At 41.6% G+C, this 20292-nt stretch overlaps 1 protein-coding gene across 1 annotated transcript in view; it reads left to right on the top strand.

Moving 5' to 3' along the window:
* The first annotated feature begins 3009 nt into the window (after positions 1-3009).
* The window catches only part of LOC139473396 (uncharacterized), a 40228-nt gene continuing 22945 nt past the window's right edge, over positions 3010-20292 (top strand). The window contains exons 1-3 of the mRNA XM_071255961.1: positions 3010-3674; positions 9032-9179; positions 15923-16059. Coding sequence (XP_071112062.1) covers positions 3351-3674; positions 9032-9179; positions 15923-16059 — 609 coding nt within the window. The 5' untranslated portion in view covers positions 3010-3350. The remainder of the gene's footprint in view (positions 3675-9031; positions 9180-15922; positions 16060-20292) is intronic.

Raw genomic sequence — 20292 nt, 5'->3', positions numbered from 1 at the left:
CGGTTTCAACGCAGTCAAATTTACAAAGTTTGCATTTTCTTAAATTTCTTGGAATTTTATAATGACGTCCATTCGCAATTTCCAAAGCATGTCAACTCATTCTGAATCTCGTGAGGGTTGTTTTCATACTTTGCGAATGACAAATAAGGTTCACATTTAACACAGGTTTTAGAACATGCATAATATGACATTTTTGAACTTGCAAGACGTTCGCTATGCCAGATCTGCTAAAAATTGTCTTTTAAACGTTGTTGTTACATATTAAGAAAAACCTTTCTGTTTCCATACATTTGAAACATCACCGAACCCAAGTTTACAAAGGCAATTCTTCATCATAAAGGCACAACACAATGTAGCACTTTCTTGGTAAACGGAAGTCTGGCATCTTTAGTATGTTCAGCCAATATTTCACACACCTGGTCAAAGCATATACACGAATAGGGTATCTGCCACACTCGCCCAAAATAGCATTGTTTGATGCAGATCATTTTAAATCCAAAAACCGTTTGCAAGCATATACATGCACACTTTCCAATTTTTCAACATTTTCAAACCTCCAGACCTCGGCACCACACAGAAGCACTGGCATGATCATCGCATCGAAAATCTGGAAGTAGAAATCTGGTGAAAAAGGTTGTAGCGAATGTATACCTCTCAGGATAGTTATCCATACCCATTTCGCCCGCAGGGCAATCTTATCAAGAGTTTTAGACCAGTTAAGCCTATTATTAAAATACAAACCCAAGTAATTAAAGCCGCAAACAACTTCAACCATTTTCCCTTTCTAAAACCACTTTTCGAAACGTGACAAACAACCACCATTTTTAAATACAACAATTTTGGTCTTAGACATATGAACTGACATTTTCCGTGTGTTACAAAAATTCCCAAGGACGCTTAATTTCTTCTGGAGGTTAGAAACACTATCACCAACGAGTATCAAATCATCTGCAAATAGAAGTAACAGGATGTGGATAATGTCTGGATGGAGCTGTACACCAAACGGACACTCCTCTTCCATCTCAAGAACTATTTCGTTTATAAAGAACTGGAACAAAAAAGGGTCAAAGTACACAGCCTTGCCTGACACCTAAAAGGGCAATCGAATGCCCCAGACATACGATTGTTTGACCTTACACATGCTTTCACGTCCTCGTCGATTTACTGCAATATTCTACCCATTTTTGTACCATGTTTATAAAACAGACACCAAAGAAGGTTACGGTGTATGGAATCGAACGCATTAGAGAGGTCAATGAAAGCGGCGTAAAACTTACCCCCTTTACGTAAAAGAAATCGTTGTACAAGAACATTAAGGACAAACCAGTTATCTACAGTTGAAGACCCCTTCCGAAAGCATTCAGAAATAACACAAAAGTGTGTCTGCCCAGAAAACTGATCTCTTGCATAGAATTTAAGTGGATACTTTGCTAAGGACACTCAGAAGGCTTATGGCTCGATAGTTATCTGGAACTGGCGATGATATATTCACCATGAATGTCGCACGAAGTTTATCAGTGCATAAGTACTTATAGTGTACCTGACTATCCTCAGAAGCATCTCCCTTATGACGAATGCTCACACGGACTGGTAAATTATTATTTTCTGATCGGGACATAAAGTCAAATTCTACTATATGTTTGAAATATATCTGTTGATGCTAACGCATAGTCTATGCCGCTGCATCCCAAATGTTCTATGAAAGTGAAGTCGCCCCAACCCTTACATTAATAATATGGATGTCCAGAACTTGTCGAACTTGGTTAAAAGGTTTAAGGTATAATGTTCATCCCCTTCCGGACCGCCTCCGTGGTCTAAGGGAAGAGCGTCCGCCCGGCGAGCGGAAGGTCCGGGGTTCGATCCCCAGCCGCGTCATACCAAAAGACGTTAAAAGATGGTACTTGTTGTTACCCTGTCTGGCGCTAAAACAAGGACTGGTCGGCTCGGAGTCAGTATACTGTGTCTGAGTGGGATATTCATGTTAAACTGCGGCATGGTATCTCAGTGTGCTAGCACTATAAATCGGCATCAGTCCGGACTAGTACAAGCAGACACACACACACACACACACACATACACACACATACACACACATACACGTGCATGCACGTCGCTATATAAGTGCAATAATCTTGGACGCGACGTTAAACCCCATTTCACCTCACCTCACCTCATCCCCTTCCACATAGTGAATAATATTATCTCCGACGTAGTCTTGTTCTGTGTCAGTTCTGCTGTTTAAATCCCTGAACAATGAAATAGAAACATCTGGATACTATTCCAACACTCTAAGTTGTAAGTTCAAAAGTAACCCTACACCATTGCGCATTTGTCATCATACCATGACGAGCATTGTAGATATCGCTGCAATGAAATTGCATCACAATGCTTTCAGACCATTGTGATGTCATTGTTACCATCAAATGTCATCACTAATAGCTCTGCTACTGAAGCTGTTAGCAGTACTTTTTACAATTACGTCACTGCTTATTACTTTCTACAAACTGAAAAAGTTGGGAGAATGATGTTGGATGATAAATACAATCTCACCCTCGTGTCTTTTGAAATCAAATCTATCAACAATCTTAGCCTTTACACTTTTATCAACTCGTGTGGATATATTCGATATCACAAAAAACTCGGGTGAGATTCTCTATGTATAAATAAATTATTACAAGATTATACACTTCCACGCACCTACACTTACTTTGACAATCCATATTAGCCGCACATATTTCTTTTGAGGTACCATGCGTTTCTACGCTTGTATGTAAAGAGGTTGATGTTACATATCAACGCTACCCAGAGTTTTCGGACATGTGTATCACGTGTAGACCTGGGGTTAAATGAGGGGAGCTACATACGCTTGTGAGCGGAGGTGCGGTTAACGGCCTGTTCTATGTAACGCCAAGTTGATCTCTCGAGTCAGTAGCTTAGTAAGGGAAACAACTCGAACCGGTTCTTTTCGCTACCTGTCTATAATTAGAGCCATAACCTACATACCCCGTCCGCTACTATGAAAAGGTTTCATTCAACAAGTCCCTAGTGAGACGTCAGCTTGTTACCCCCCTGGCCTGATTGGAACTTAAACACACAGCAGCGGAATCATGGACAATCCCCTTTGGTCCTTGCTCTGACTTAAATGAAGTGAATACCTTGTGTGGAAGTGGATCAAATCTTTACGTCATATCCGACATATCGGGCAGTAAGGTGCGATATCCTTTTGGGTTGCATATACAGCAAGCCGCCTACACGTGTTTTGCTAGAACAGAGCAGACGTGGTATGTTGTCGTCTGCTCCCATTTCGATTCAACTATTTATCGTCTGCAGAATGAATTGATGTAAACAGAATGGGAAACAAGTCCAGTAGTACCCGCCCTGAAAATATCAACCCGGCAGTGCTTACTGTTAAAGAAGCTCAGAGGAAATACTTGGAGGAGATAGAGACGAAGTCCGAATCTGAATCTGATTCGGATCTAGAGTCGGATCTAGAGAACAGTTGTGATGAGACGGATGGAATAAAACAGTTCAGGAAGCGCAGGTTTTATTCTGTGTTAGATAAAGTTGACAGAAAAGCTAAGAATGTCGACCCGTCGGAGTATTTATTTCCTTTTGAGAACATCGTTTTCGAAGGCGGAGGGAATAAAGGACTTGCATATTGTGGCGCTGTTCGGGTAAGGCTACTGTTATAATCCTAACCTGTAACTAATTTAACCTTTAGACTCAACCTGTGTCCAGCTGAGCCAAGTGTTTATGTAATTGTCAGATATATTAGATGGAAATAATACTTTAAACATTAGCGTTAATTGGTAATTGGTTTAAGCCGCGTGCCATGTCACTGCAATGCTTATTTAAGAAGGTAGCTCCGTGCGCCCTTTCACCGAGTACACTATTTGATTCCACTTTGACTGAGTGCACAAGGCCTACGTCGGGTCGCTGTTTGTTATGCGGGGTGTAAATAAACAGGTGTGGGTACTAAACTGGTGAATGGTTAAGAGAGTTAACGCCACTACATTTTAGTATTAATCTTAATGCTGATGGATTACAGCCTGGATTCTATGTGTAGACCATTCCGGCACCGATGAAACTACACACCCACATGTGCAGGCTGGTTCGTGGTCAGGGTAGGTGGCCCTGCCACCAGCTGCACTCTGGAATTTTGTGATTTTGCGTTTAAACATCTGTTGCACTAGTTCAAACGTTATGGTTGTGTCAGATGGTAGCTATTTGAATCACACCGAGTGATATTTAAACATCTACTCCATATAGGTTGTGAGTAGTACACCAGATTCAGTGAGCAATAGAAGCGTTTTTCTTCACAAATAACAAGTGTCAGTTCGTCATCAAAGTATGACATAACATATTCCACCTACTCCGTGGTTCCGAGTGTGTTCATAAACAGTTTGTGTAAATGTTACATCGAGATTTACCGGGTGCTTGGTGAGGAGTACGGGGAGTGTTACCAGACGGCTTATTATAGGGTTGACCGTGTCGTGTAAACGTGCTTTTTAAAAGTTCATTCGACAGCATTATATGGGTTATCAAGCACATCATTGCAACACTTTAGAAATAAAAAAATACCAGCATTCCTGGAAAAAACACTGCCCAAAGTATGTGGGGAGAACATATGCTAGATAGCCATAAAATACTGTCTGTTGTGTTTATTTGGCCTAAATGTTGAATGTACCTATATTTTACCCGAATTATACGAACAGATTCTGTTGTTATGTCTGTCTACCGCACTGCAGTGGTCTGATTTGGAGGTGATTCTGTCTGTGTAAATACGTCCATAGCATATCCTGCTTTGTTTTTTCTCGCGGTACATGTTGCCGTGACACAAGATACTAACATCTGCCACATTCCTCGCAATGGCGGGCCTCATATGAATCTACATCTAGTTATGTAGCTGTTATATGCGTATATATATGACACCAAACTCGTCGCACTCGAACTCAACCTTTCAAAAGATGAGGGACAGTGTCCGGGAAGGAAACTCAACACGCCCCCTGACCCTTCGTACTCATGGTGGCCTTCATACTCATGGTACCGTGAACTGTAATGTTTGAACATACAAACTGTCCCGATAAAATCTGTATCTTTAAAGGCTGTATCTGTGGTACGTCCGTCTGTGTTACTGGTTGTACTTCAGTACAGTGCATGTGACAGTCAAGCATTGCAATTGTTGTATTTATAACAATTATCGCACATATGCACATTTATACAGATAGTGAACTATATTCTCACCAATATTGATCTGAAATGTTTTTTCTTGAACCTACACATGACTAAAATGCTTCGCAATAAACCCTTTTCTCTGGGATAAATTAGCGAAAAACCAGTCCAGAGTGTCAAGCAAAGCAGCGTTTACTGAATATATGGCCATTCATAGTCATCCGCAGCAATCCTAACATTCCTGGCTGCTTTTCTCTGATAGAATCTCTCAAGCGACGAAGCAAATCAGCATAGTAGGCCGTCTTTTGACGACTTGACTAAGTAATCAACAAGAATCACACCCTTTGCATACCAAAATAAAGTGGCCATAACGTTCTTCACTGATCTTGAAGACTTGGCTTTCTTTGGTGCCGAAGAAGTGGAATGGTGTCATTCCATGGATTGACATTTTGACTCGGGATTATATTTGAAGACCCTTGTTTCATCACCAGGTTTTCTATTTCACAAAATCTCCCTAAGTTAGTTCTGGCTAATGTCAGTTCCTTTTTTCTTAACATCAGAAATTAGGACTTTTGGCACCCAACAAGCAGATATCTTATTGATCTGTAAATGTTCATGAATAATAGCTTCAATGGATCCATGGCTTAGACCTGTGTCTTCCTCTAGTTCAGGTTCAGTCAATGGTAATACGCCAGTCTGGCAGTATACGCTTTTCTCCTTCATTGAATCTTCATTGATGGAAGTTGAGGGACGTCGGGACCTAGGGTTATCATCAAGGCTTGTTCTCCCAGCCTTAAACATAGCTGCCCAACGTTAAACAGTGGATTAGCTAGGGCACTTATATCCATACACTTATGACATGCCGTCATAAATTTCTTGGAGAGTCAAAACTTGATGACTGCTCGGTACTCGTTTTTTCCATTTCTGTGTCTATTTGGACCCTTATCACGTTCGACTGGCTGTAACTAATACACAAACGGCCTCAACAGACCAACTACACTTGCAATGAACTACTCAAACAATGTACTACATTGACTTGTTCACTTTGTTATGGCCGCCCATAGTTGACAGTTAGTCAGGCTTGGAACTTTTTGACCAGCACTCGTACATACACTAAAGAACAGGTGATCCCGATGTTTTATGCTTTGTGATTATTCATGACACACATGGAAAGAAAAAGGAGTTGTCCCCATAGAAAAAAATGGGTTCACTTATGAGAAACTGGCGCTTTCACAATAATTTTGGGACACATGGTATCTCACTGTATCAACATTCAGTGATACGTATTTTATGATACGTTCTTTATATTTTATGTTCCTGTTCCTCTCATCGCACCTTTTGTACTTAAGTGTGCTATTCAGTGTGTTCACTGACCTGATCGAACAGGTATAACAATGTATGGCGTGATGCCCTTCGTGACCTTGAGGTCATTACATTGCTGTAACGCTCACTGAACCGGCTGAATTTTTATTTATTTATTGTAGTCATCCAATGTTATACTCCAACGTACTACGCAGCCTATGTTATTCTCCTACGAACTACGCCTCCGATGTTATGAACTTACGTACTTCGCATCCGACGTTATACACCTATGTTCTACTACTCCGTGGGCGTAAGGCTTTGGTAGTCCATGACCCGATCACAGTCAGTGGATGTAAGGCTTTGGTAGTCCATGACCAGATCACAGTCAGTGGATGTAAGGCTTTGGTAGTCCATGACCAGATCACAGTCAGTGGAAGTAAAGCTTTGGTAGTCCATGACCAGATCACAGTCAGTGGAAGTAAAGCTTTGGTAGTCCATGACCAGATCACAGTCAGTGGAAGTAAAGCTTTGGTAGTCCATGACCAGATCACAGTCAGTGGAAGTAAAGCTTTGGTAGTCCATGACCAGATCACAGTCAGTGGAAGTAAAGCTTTGGTAGTCCATGAACAGATCACAGTCAGTGCTTTGGTCACCCTGGACCTGCTCACAGTCAGTGGGAATAAAGCTTCTGTAGGCCTGAACCAGAAATATCTGATATTGGGTGGTCAATCAGATGTGTGATATCACAATCGTTACCTCTGATTCAAACAGCTGGTTTGACGACCACCTCACCGAAAGTCCTGATATTTAAAGAATTGGCATTTTGATATCGTGATGTGTGAAATACTAGGTTACAAAATTCAGGTTTGGGGTAACTACGATATTCCAAATATGTATAGGTGTGGAAATACATTTTGAGCAGTGTAGCGGTGTATTGAAATGTCCTTCTTTTTTTAAGAAATTGAAGTCTTCATGATCAGTGAAGAAAGTATTCTGGGATGCAAAGGGTGTGATCCTTGTTGATTATTTAGAAAGCCAAAAGACGGTGCCTACTATGCTGACTATCTATCAGAGAAAAGCAGCTAGGAATGCTGACTGCTAGGGCTCTATTACTTCATGACAATGCCTCTTTTCACACCTCTCGACTTGCAAATGTGTGTTTGAAGAGCTTCCTCGCCCTCCATACTCGCCAGACCTGGCACCAAGAGATTTCCAACCGTTTCATAAACTGAAAGCGCCTTCGTGGAAAACGCTATGACGACAACGAAGATCTCAAACCCGCCGAGAATGGGTTTTTCAGGGTGGCTTCAGAAAACGTCTTCCTGACTGGAATTGAAAAGCTTTATTATCGATATGAGAATTGCATTGAAACTTATGTTTAAAATTAAAAATTATAAACACTTTGACAATTGTTTGTTAGGCTTAGAACTTTCTGACCAGCCCTCCTATAAGCGAGCAATGTTACATAGTTGTTGTGCTACACACTTTGAATGCCTGTGTGAGTGTAAAGTATATCTATGTAAAACAATTTAAAAAAACAATGTTCGGGAGTATAAAGTTCTATGTTTTACAGCTGTTATCGGAGTTTCCTTAATTCAGATCGACATCCCATTCAAAACAATTAACTAAAGCCCTGCAGTTTCACTCAATATTTTCGCTTACACCAAAGAGTTCAACATGGGAGAATGGAGTATCAGCGGGCGTAAATGTGAGGTCGAGCACTTAACATCCACAATCCAGGAACCACATAAACTTACATGGTCTTCTCATGTTGTAATTACAGTTACGGTATTTGTATTACTGCAGGAGATTGAAAGAAAATGGGTTTTTAAGATTCATGTGTCAAGGTAGTTTACGCATATAATACTTTGTGTTATTGTTTACAGCGATACAGAATCTTGATAAGACTACGTTCCATTTAGTCCCACACTGTTAGTGACACAAATGTAATTTTAAACCCAGTCCGTATGCGTGCTTGTGAAAACTGGACTTCTTCTCTTTTATACAGTTCACGATATGACTTATTGTCAGTTAAAATCGTTGTTGAAACCAGTTTTACAAATTCGCATAATTCGCTGATTATTGATAAGGCAGATACTTATCAATTGACAACCTGTTAGCACATGCCCCGTATGTTTTTTACACTATCTCATCCTGTTTGTTTGCCCGTGCTTATGACCCCACACGGACTTTATACCTACATCACTGTTATTTATAACAGATCTGTTCTCACTGGCTTGTTTCGATATTGTCTCAAAATTACATTTTACATTCATTATACGAAACAAGTTAATACATTGATCTTACCAGTCTTTATTACCTTATTTTACTGGTACCTGTATAAAATGTATATATTGTCTAATAACGCACACTCCACTGTATTTAAATGTATGAAGTATACTAATATGATACGTTTAATGCAGGTGAAAGTCTGTAATGTCTTTCATCAGCGCTGACTCAAGCTTCAGGGATAATATCAGTGTTGAAGTTTACCCTATATGTTGAATGTTGTGTCACTGCTGGCCCGTATTGTAATAGTTAACACTGTTGCCACCAGGTGCTGGAGGAACTTGGCATCTGGCCACAGATCCGGAGACTGGCGGGTGCCAGTGCAGGTGCTATGACGGCCGCACTGCTGGCTGTGGGCTACAACTCCAGAGACATCGAGTGCTTCCTCAGCCAGGATTTATCCATTGTGTTTCTAGGTAAGGGTCCTAAAATGCACCATGGGTCAACGTGCATTAAAGCAGTAAATCCCAGTCATTGGTCTGATTGTGTACTGATGGGGAATATGATCTTGCCATGCATGTATAAAAGGGTTAAAGGGTAACAGTGCATGTAACATGCATGGCAAGGTCGTTAAATGTTGGATATATATATATAATCTTGTCATGCATATATATAACCTTGTCATATATACTGAGTCAAATTAAAAACTTCACATTTTTAAAAGTACTCCCATATTTGATATACAACGGACAAATGTATCAGAGAAGGTAATTTTTAATCATTAATGTCCAAAGAAGGATTTTAATTAACGGTGATAACCATAATTTGTTCCAAGCACCTACGCTATTCGGTAATAACATCAACAGTTTAAATCATAAGTCCCATCCACGAGAATCCGATGGCACACAAGTTCAGTAGCGTGTATGGCCACCATGTGTGTTGACAACTGCCACACAACGCCTCCGCATGGACAAGAAGCCTGGAACGTGTACTGCCGCAGAAAGCACCCCACACCATGACACTTCCGCCTCGAAATCTGTCAACACTGGGCGTAACGTTCATGACGGCGCCTCCACACCCTCGCCCTACCATCAGCAAATCGAAGATTAAATCGGGATTCATCACTGAAAACGACTTGATTCCAATTCCTCGTAAGTGTCGCTGTGCCCACAATTGACGTTGACGTCTGTGTAATTGAGTCAGAATCGGCCCGCAGTATGGCCGTCGTGCTTGAAGGTGAGCAGTTCTCAGACGGTTTTGAACAATTTGCGCACTCAGTCTACCCCTAAACAGTTCAATTCTGGTTGATGTAGCCGTCAAAAATCGGTTACGGAGATGACGTAAGACAATCTGACGATCCTCTGCATGTGACGTCACACGTGGTCGAGCTGGCCGAGGGCGATCAGCGGTGGTACCCGTTTGCTTTAGACGCGTCTGTAAATCATAAACAGTCCGTTGACTACAACCCATCGTCCTTGCGACTTCAGCTACGGACGTTCCCGTCTGCAAGATGCCGATGACACGTTCACTTTTCACATTTGAAAGGCGTGACATGACAAATGGCCGTAAAGACTTTTGTTTTCTTGTGTTTTTCTTTTTTTGTTAATGACTGCTAGGAAGTATAGCTGAAAACACGTGCGGTATTATGGCCACGTGACCAGTTGCACGTGAAAAAAACACTTTTGCCATCATAGTGCAGTGCATTTGGTTTTGATCGATTCACCTGCACAAAAACGGGTGTTATCTGAAGACAATACGTAGCCATTACTGTTTAAATACAGAATAAGGGCCCACAATGATAACTGGTCAAAATGTTAAAATTTTAGGATAGTGAAGTTTTTAATTTGGTTCAGTATATATATATATATATATATATATATATATATATATATATATATATATATATATATATATATATATATATATATATGTATATATATTCATATGAAATTATATTAAATTAGATGTATATATACTTCTGCTGTTGACTACGCGGATGAGATATGCTATATGCAGATTCTGTAAACTTTAATGGGTGTAATTAAGGTTGCCGAAGTATGTATGGCGTGAATTGTACCCTGCAGATGTCATATCTTACAAGTGGGTGCAACGAGAGGCCATGCCTAAATTTAGCTGTAGGGGGGCTTTTCCCCGCCAAACCTCTACACTTCATGACAGCATTCTAACTAAAGTAAACTTTTAAGTCGCCCCGATTTTCTCTTAACACTTACTAAGCGCCGTTCTCTAATGTACGACGGTGATCAATCACGCTAAATTCCACATACGTCATAAATGGTTTAAAGTAGAACTACATACACCTGTCTAAGAACACCCAGTATGTTGTCACAGATAATTCAATACATGCACGTGCCATATTTGATTACACAAACTTGTTGTCGCTGACACTACAGTGAAAAGAATGTGTGAAAAGAGTGGTCAGACTGAAGTGTTAAATGTATGGTCATACATAAAGGAAAAGGGTCACTCTGTGAGTGGTCACATGCAGGCGTGTTAAATGTATGGTCATACATACAGGACTAGGGTCACACTGTGAGTGGTCAAAGGCTGAAGTGTTTAATGTATGGTCATACATTCAGGATAAGGGTCACACTGTGAGTGGTCACAGACTGAAGTGTTAAATATATGGTCATACATACAGGACTGTGAGTGGTAACAGGCTGAAGTGTTAAATGTATGGTCATACATACAGGAAAAGGGTCACACTTTGAGTAGTCACAGACTGAAGTGTTAAATGTATGGTCATACATACATGACTAAGGTCACTCTGTTAGTGGTCACAGGCTGAAGTGTGAAATGTATGGTCATACATACAGGACAAGGGTCACACTGTGAGTGGTCACAGACTGAAGTGTTAAATGTATGGTCATACATACAGGACTGTGAGTGGTAACAGGCTGAAGTGTTAAATGTATGGTCATACATACAGGAAAAGGGTCACACTTTGAGTAGTCACAGACTGAAGTGTTAAATGTATGGTCATACATACATGACTAAGGTCACTCTGTTAGTGGTCACAGGCTGAAGTGTGAAATGTATGGTCATACATACAGGACAAGGGTCACACTGTGAGTGGTCAAAGGCTGAAGTGTTTAATGTATGGTCATACATACAGGACTAGGGTCACATTGTGAGTGCTCACATGCAGTTGTTTTAAATGTATGGTCATACATACAGGACTAAGGTCACTCTGTTAGTGGTCACAGGCTGAAGTGTGAAATGTATGGTCATACATACAGGACAAGGGTCACACTGTGAGTGGTCAAAGGCTGAAGTGTTTAATGTATGGTCATACATAGAGCACTAGGGTCACACTGTGTTTGGTCATAGGCTGAAGTGTTAAATGTATGGTCATACATAAAGGACTAGGGTCACACTGTGACTGAAGTGTTAAATGTATGGTCATACATACAGGACTAAGGTCACTCTGTGATTGGTCACAGGCTGAAGTGTTAAATGTATGGTCATACATACAGGACTAGGGTCACACTGTGAGTGGTCACAGACTGAAGTCTTAAATGTATGGTCATACATACAGGACTAGGGTCACACTGTGATTGGTCACAGGCTGAAGTGTTAAATGTATGGTCATACATACAGGACTAGGGTCACACTGTGAGTGCTCACAGGCTGAAGTGTTAGATGTATGGTCATACATACAGGACTAGGGTCACACTGTGAGTAGTCACAGACTGAAGTGTAAAATGTATGGCCATACCTACAGGACAAGGGTCACACTGCGTTTGTTCTAAGGCTGAAGTGTTTAATGTATGGTCATACATACAGGATAAGGGTCACACTGTGAGTGGTCACAGACTGAAGTGTTAAATGTATGGCCATACCTACAGGACTAGGGTCACACTGTGAGTGGTCACAGGCTGAAAGGGGAAATGTATTGTTATACATACAGGACTAGGGTCACACTGTGAGTAGTCACAGACTGAAGTGTGAAATGTATGGCCATACCTACAGGACTAGGGTCACACTGTGAGTGGTCACAGGCTGAAAGGGGAAATGTATTGTTATACATACAGGACTAGGGTCACACTGTGTGTGGTCAAAGGCTGAAGTGTTTAATGTATGGTCATACATTCAGGATAAGGGTCACACGGTGAGTGGTCACAGACTGAAGTATGAAATGTATGGTCATACATACAGGACTAGGGTCACACTGTGAGTGGTCACAGACTGAAGTGTTAAATAAATGGTCATACATAGAGGACTAGGGTCACACTGTGAGTGGTCACAGGCAGGCGTGTTAAATGTATGGTCATACATACAGGAATAGGGCCACACTGTGAGTGGTCACAGACTGAAGTGTTAAATGTATTGCCATACATACAGGACTAGGGTCACACTGTGAGTAGTCACAGACTGAAGTGTGAAATGGATGGCCATACCTACAGGACTAGGGTCACACTGTGTTTGGTCACAGGCTGAAGTGTTAAATGTATGGTGATACATACAGGAGTAGGATCACTTTGTGAGTGGTCACAGGATGAAGTGTTAAATGTACGGTCATACATAGAGGAGTAGAGTCACACTGTGAATGGTTACAGACTGAAGTGTTAAATGTATTGCCATACATACAGGACTAGAGTCACACTGTGAGTAGTCACAGACTCAGGTGTGAAATGTATGGCCATACATACAGGACTAGGGTCACACTGTGTTTGGTCACAGACTGAAGTGTTAAATGTATGGTCATACATAAAGGACGAGGGTCACACTATGTGTGGTCAAAGGCTGAAGTGTTTAATGTATGGTCATACATACAGGACTAGGGTCACACTTTGAGTGGTCACAGACTGAAGTGTTAAATATATGGTCATACATACAGGACTAGGGTCACACTGTGAGTGGTCACAGGCAGGCGTGTTAAAAATATGGTCATACATACAGGAATAGGGCCACGCAGTGAGTGGTCACAGGCTGAAGTGTTAAATGTATGGTCATACATACAGGACAAGGGTCACACTGTGTTTGGTCAAAGGCTGAAGTGTTTAATGTATGGTCATACATACAGGATAAGGGTCACACTGTGAGTGGTCACAGGCAGTCGTTTTAAATGTATGGTCATACATACAGGAATAGGGCCACACTGTGAGTGGTCACAGACTGAAGTGTTCAATGTATGGTCATACATACAGGACTGGGGTGACACTGTGAGTGGTCACAGACTGAAGTGTTATTTGTCTGGCCATACATGCTGGACTAGGGTCACACTGTGAGTAGTCACAGACGGAAGTTTGAAATGGATGGCCATACCTGCAGGACAAGGGTCACACTGTGTTTGGTCACAAACTGAAGTGTTAAATGTATGGTCATACATTCAGGATAAGGGTCACACTGTGAGTGGTCACAGGCTGAAGTGTTAAATGTATGGTCATACATACAGGACTAGGGTCACATTGTGAGTGCTCACATGCAGTTGTTTTAAATGTATGGTCATACATACAGGACTAGGGTCACACTGTGAATAGTCACAGACTGAAGTGTTAAATGTATGGCCATACCTACAGCACAAGGGTCATACTGTGTTTGGTCAAAGGCTGAAGTGTTAAATGTATGGTCATACATAAAGGACAAGGGCCACACTGAGAGTGGTCACAGACTGAAGTGTTAAATATATGGTCATACCTACAGGACTAGGGTCACACTGTGAGTGGTCAGATGCTGAAGTGTTAATTGTATGGTCATACATACAGGACTAGGGTCACACTGTGTTTATTTAAAGGCTGAAGTGTTAAATGTATGGTCATACATAAAGGACAAGGGCCACACTGAGAGTGGTCACAGACTGAAGTGTTAAATGTATGGTCATACATACAGGACTAGGGTCACACTGTGAGTGGTCACAGACTGAAGTGTTAAATGTATGGTCATACATACAGGACTAGGGTCACTCTGTGAGTGGTCACAGGCAGTTGTTTTAAATGTATGGTCATACATACAGGAATATGGCCACACTGTGAGTGGTCACAGACTGAAGTGTTAAATATATGGTCATATATACAGGACTAGGGTCACACTGTGAATAGTCACAGACTGAAGTGTTAAATGTATGGCCATACCTACAGCACAAGGTTCACACTGTGTTTGGTCACAGACTGAAGTGTTAAATATATGGTCATACCTACAGGACTAGGGTCACACTGTGAGTGGTCAGATGCTGAAGTGTTAATTGTATGGTTTTTCATACAGGACTAGGGTCACACTGTGTTTGGTCACAGGCTGAAGTGTTAAATGTATGGTCATGCATACAGGACTAGGGTCACACTGTGCGTGGTCAAAGGCTGAAGTGTTTAATGTATGGTCATACATACAGGATACGGGTCACACTGTGTTTTGTCACAGACTGAAGTGTTAAATGTATGGTCATACATTCAGGACTAGGGCCACATTGAGAGTGGTCACAGACTGAAGTGTTAAATGTATGGTCATACATACAGGATTAGGGTCACACTGTGAGTAGTCATAGACTGAAGTGTGAAATTATGGCCATACCTACAGGACTATGGTCACTCTGTGAGTGGTCAAAGGCTGAAGTGTTAATATATGGTCATACCTACAGGACTAGGGTCACACTGTGACTGAAGTGTTAAATGTATGGTCATACATAGAGGACTAGGGTCACACTGTGAGTGGTCAAAGACTGAAGTGTTAAATGTATGGTCATACCTACAGGACTAGGGTCACACTGTGAGTAGTCACAGAGTGAAGTGTTAAATGTATGGTCATACATAAAGGACAAGGGCCACACTGAGAGTGGTCACAGACTGAAGTGTTAAATGTATGGTCATACATACAGGACTAGGGTCACACTGTTAGTCTTTACAGACTGAAGTGTTAAATGCGTTGTTATATGTACAGGACTAGGGTCACACTTAATTTTTTCACGGAAAGTAAGGTTCCATAAACGTGCCATACATGCATAGAGTCACAGCAACATTCAATGGACGTGTCATGTAAGTGGTCACAGACATAGTGGTTGAATGCACGTGCCATATATGACCTGGGCACACTGTATGTGATCATAGACAATACATTTGAATACATTGCCATACATTGCTCGTGTCATAATTTATGTTTTCAGACAGTAAAATTGAAGGCACGTGACATGTATGTCTGGGGTCACACTGCATGTGGTCACAAAGAGTAACGTTTAATGCACGTATGATATATGTATGTTTGCTGACAGACCACCAGTGTGGGTACTGCAGTCTCCTACCCAACTTGATGAGAGGTTATGGCTGGAACCCAGGGAAGAAGATCTTTGAGTGGTTCGGCAACCAGTTAGAGGCAAAGACACATGACAAGGACATCACTTTTAAGCAGGTACGAAAGAGGCCTATAACCTACAAAACCAGGCAGTCTCTGTCATATGCAGCAAGTGGTAGTCAATGCACCCCTACCCCAAAGCACCAGCAAGGATATCATCAGCTCCTCCTTCAGCGCCAGATACTCATACTCACGCGATTGCACCGAGTTTTCAATACACTTCCATCCTACTATGACAAGATTCCAAAACACACCCACCATAATGTTCGATGCACCTCCATCCTTCTGATGCTCTTAGCAATCCACCACACAGCACCAAGTGGCACCACCGTCCTCAGTAGCAGATACTCTTAGCAATTCACCACACAGCACCAAGTGCACCACCGTCCTCAGTAGCAGATACTCTTAGCAATTTACCACACAGCACCAAGTGGCACCACCGTCCTCTGTAGCAGATACTCTTAGCAATCCACCACACAGCACCTAGTGGCACCACCGTCCTCTGTAGCAGATACTCTTAGCAATTCACCACACAGCACCAAGTGGCACCACCATCCTCTGTAGCAGATACCCTGAGCAATCCACCACACAGCACCAAGTGACACCACCGTCCTCTGTAGCAGATACCCTGAGCAATCCACCACACAGCACCAAGTGGCACCACCGTCCTCTGTAGCAGATAACCTGAGCAATCCACCACACAGCACCAAGTGGCACCACCTTTCTCTGTAGCAGATACTCTTAGCAATCCACCACACAGCACCAAGTAGCACCACCTTTCTCTGTAGCAGATACTCTTAGCAATCCACCACACAGCACCAAGTGGCACCATCTTTCTCTGTAGCAGATACCCTGAGCAATCCACCACACAGCACCAAGTGACACCACCGTCCTCTGTAGCAGATACCCTGAGCAATCCACCACACAGCACCAAGTGGCACCACCGTCCTCTGTAGTAGATACTCTTAGCAATCCACCACACAGCACCAAGTGGCACCACCTTTCTCTGTAGCAGATACTCTTATCAATTCACCACACAGCACCAATTGGCACCACCGTCCTCTGTAGCAGATACTCTTAGCAATCCACCACATAACACCAAGTGGCACCACCGTCCTCTGTATTAAATACTCTTAGCAATCCACCACATAACACCAAGTGGCACCACCGTCCTCAGTAGTAAATACTCTTAGCAATCCGCCACATAACACCAAGTGGCACCATCGTGCTGTGTAGCAGATACTCTTAGCAATTCACCACATAACACCAATGGCACCACCGTCCTCTGTAGTAGATACTCTTAGCAATCCACCACATAACACCAAGTGGCACCACCGTCCTCAGTAGTAAATACTCTGAGCAATCCACCACATAACACCAAGTGGCACCACCGTCCTCTGTATTAAATACTCTGAGCAATCCACCACATAACACCAAGTGGCACCACCGTCCTCAGTAGTAAATACTCTTAGCAATCCACCACATAACACCAAGTGGCACCATCGTGCTCTGTAGCACATACTCTTAGCAATTCACCACATAACACCAAGTGGCACCACCGTCCTCTGTATTAAATACTCTTAGCAATCCACCACACAGCGCCAAGTGGCACCACCGTCCTCTGTAGTAGATACTCTTAGCAATACACCACACAGCGCCAAGTGGCACCACCGTCCTCTGACAGTTGTACAGTTACACCCTCACACAACGTAACAGGTACAGTTACACCCTCACACAACTTAACAGGTACAGTTACACCCTCACACAACGTAACAGGTACAGTTACGCCCTCACACAACGTAACAGGTACAGTTACACCCTCACACAACGTAACAGGTACAGTTACGCCCTCACACAACGTAACAGGTACAGTTACACCCTCACACAACGTAACAGGTACAGTTACACCCTCACACAACTTAACAGGTACAGTTACACCCTCACACAACGTAACAGGTACAGTTACACCCTCACACAACGTAACAGGTACAGTTACGCCCTCACACAACGTAACAGGTACAGTTACACCCTCACACAACTTAACAGGTACAGTTACGCCCTCACACAACTTAACAGGTACAGTTACGCCCTCACACAACGTAACAGGTGCAGTTACGCCCTCACACAACTTAACAGGTACAGTTACACCCTCACACAACTTAACAGGTACAGTTACACCCTCACACAACTTAACAGGTACAGTTACACCCTCACACAACTTAACAGGTACAGTTACGCCCTCACACAACGTAACAGGTACAGTTACACCCTCACACAACTTAACAGGTAGAGGTAGACTCCCACCTAAACCCTACAGTATCATAAATATTAATATCACCTCAACACTATATTATCGGGTATAATGGTATCCTCCACCATACTGTATTATTTCGCTCGTTAGATACGTTTGGAAACAAATCGTTGTAAGATAAATGGTATCTGACAGGCACTCGTGTAGTAATCTGTTTCTTACACACCCTAAAATCGCACCTTTTTAGCATCGAATCGATGCATTTTGTCTGTTCTCGTGGTCGCAATGGCGCATTAAAGAGGCACTGATCTAACGTAATTCCCGGGACTGGTTGTTGCCTTTGTTATTGGTTTTTCCCCGTGAGTACCCGGATGATACGCAACGCAACTGAGCGTGACCAGAGACTTGGCTACCGTCTGCAAGGACAGCTAAATAAACTTGGAGGCTGGAGGCAATATTTGTTTACGAATTTTTGCATAAACACTGATTGGTTAACTGTGATCTGTAAAGATTTCGACAAAGGGCGCATGTTAATTAATTTCTTCAGCCTAAACAAACAGACAAAAAGAACGGCGGAGCTCATCGGATGTCCTCATTTGGAAATACCCCAGATGGTTATAGTTTAATACTAAAAAAGTATCTATGCAGTGAAAGCATTTTCGGATTTCGGATTGCGTCGATAATACGATTACAAATCCCTTGTTGTCATCCACGTTTTCTCGTATAACCCTACACTTGTGTATTTGTCGTCATTCACTTGATGCTCAGTTAATAAATTTATTACAGGTACAATTATTGGTAGCACCACTTAGATTACCTGACAAAGGTTCCCATTTGGCATTTATTGTGTCTGGGGTAATTATTCAATCTAAATCCAGGTTTGAAGTGAGGTGAAATGTGTGTTATGTAATATGCACGTGGCAGACCAGCAAGAGATGAATGATCAGTTGATTACTTTTTTTGTGTAAATCAACAGATCGTTCCTAGTCATCAAAGGATTAACAGAAAATACGTTGATTGATTACTCATTGTTATCTATCACTTAATGGATTTTTAGGAACCGTGGACGTTATGAAAATAGTTGTCACGTGGGCTTTCTCAGCCGACCCTTGAGACTTGACACCTATGTGAAACACCTGAAACAATCCAAGTGATCAGTTGAGAAAACGAACACGGGTTATAATATCCCGAAACGATATATATCTTTTAAAATATTTGATTGTTACAGAGACACGTGACATCAAATAAGTTTCTTTGTACAGCTGCAGACGAGTGGGATATTGTTCCTTTGTGTGGATATTCACGGATACATATCTCGAACAAGGAAGCTCCTAAAATGTATACACATAAATTTGGTAGGTTGCAATTATGGTATTTGCATTTTGTTTTCCTTCATTTGAACCGATTCGGTCTTGTTTCTCTACGTCTTGGTTGGGAAATTCTTCAATGCGCGATAGACGTTGTTTTCACAGGTCTTTTCCTTTGTAAGCGTGTATACGTTACCGTCAATTTGTAAAATGTGATTCTCTCAGGCAATTTATAAAATGTGTAAATATTTCAGTCATTTTGACTAAAAAATCTGTCCAGATTGATTAATATGATCAAAAGGGCCTACAAACATCACAGCAGATTATTATGTAGGATTAGAAACCAAACAACATAGACATGTACTCTTAAACGTAACATTTTCAGTCTCTTGGTGATGACATTAAACATCAAAATGTTTGGAATTCGTTTTCATAATAATACAGACGGGAATGTTTTTCAGTCACTTTGTAAAATAACTCAATATTTAGACTTTAAATTAATTTGAAAATGTTACACATTTTGACAGTAAAAAAATATACACACTATAAAAAAAAAGCAATGCTCAGGTGAAATATTTACTTTGTGTTGCAAGTCAAAATAGTGTTAACGAAAATCGCAAAATTACCAAGCAAGTGACCTATCAAAACTTCGTCACCATTACCGATGCTACCCACAAAGATACCTACATTTCCTTATTATCTCGAAAACTGTATTTCATTTTGTTGACCAAT

The sequence above is a fragment of the Haliotis cracherodii genome, unplaced genomic scaffold (genome assembly GCF_022045235.1).
Source record: "Haliotis cracherodii isolate W230 unplaced genomic scaffold, xgHalCrac1.p SCAF_28, whole genome shotgun sequence".
Taxonomy (NCBI): Eukaryota; Metazoa; Mollusca; class Gastropoda; order Lepetellida; family Haliotidae; genus Haliotis; species Haliotis cracherodii.
This window is presented reverse-complemented; position numbering and strand designations above follow the sequence as displayed.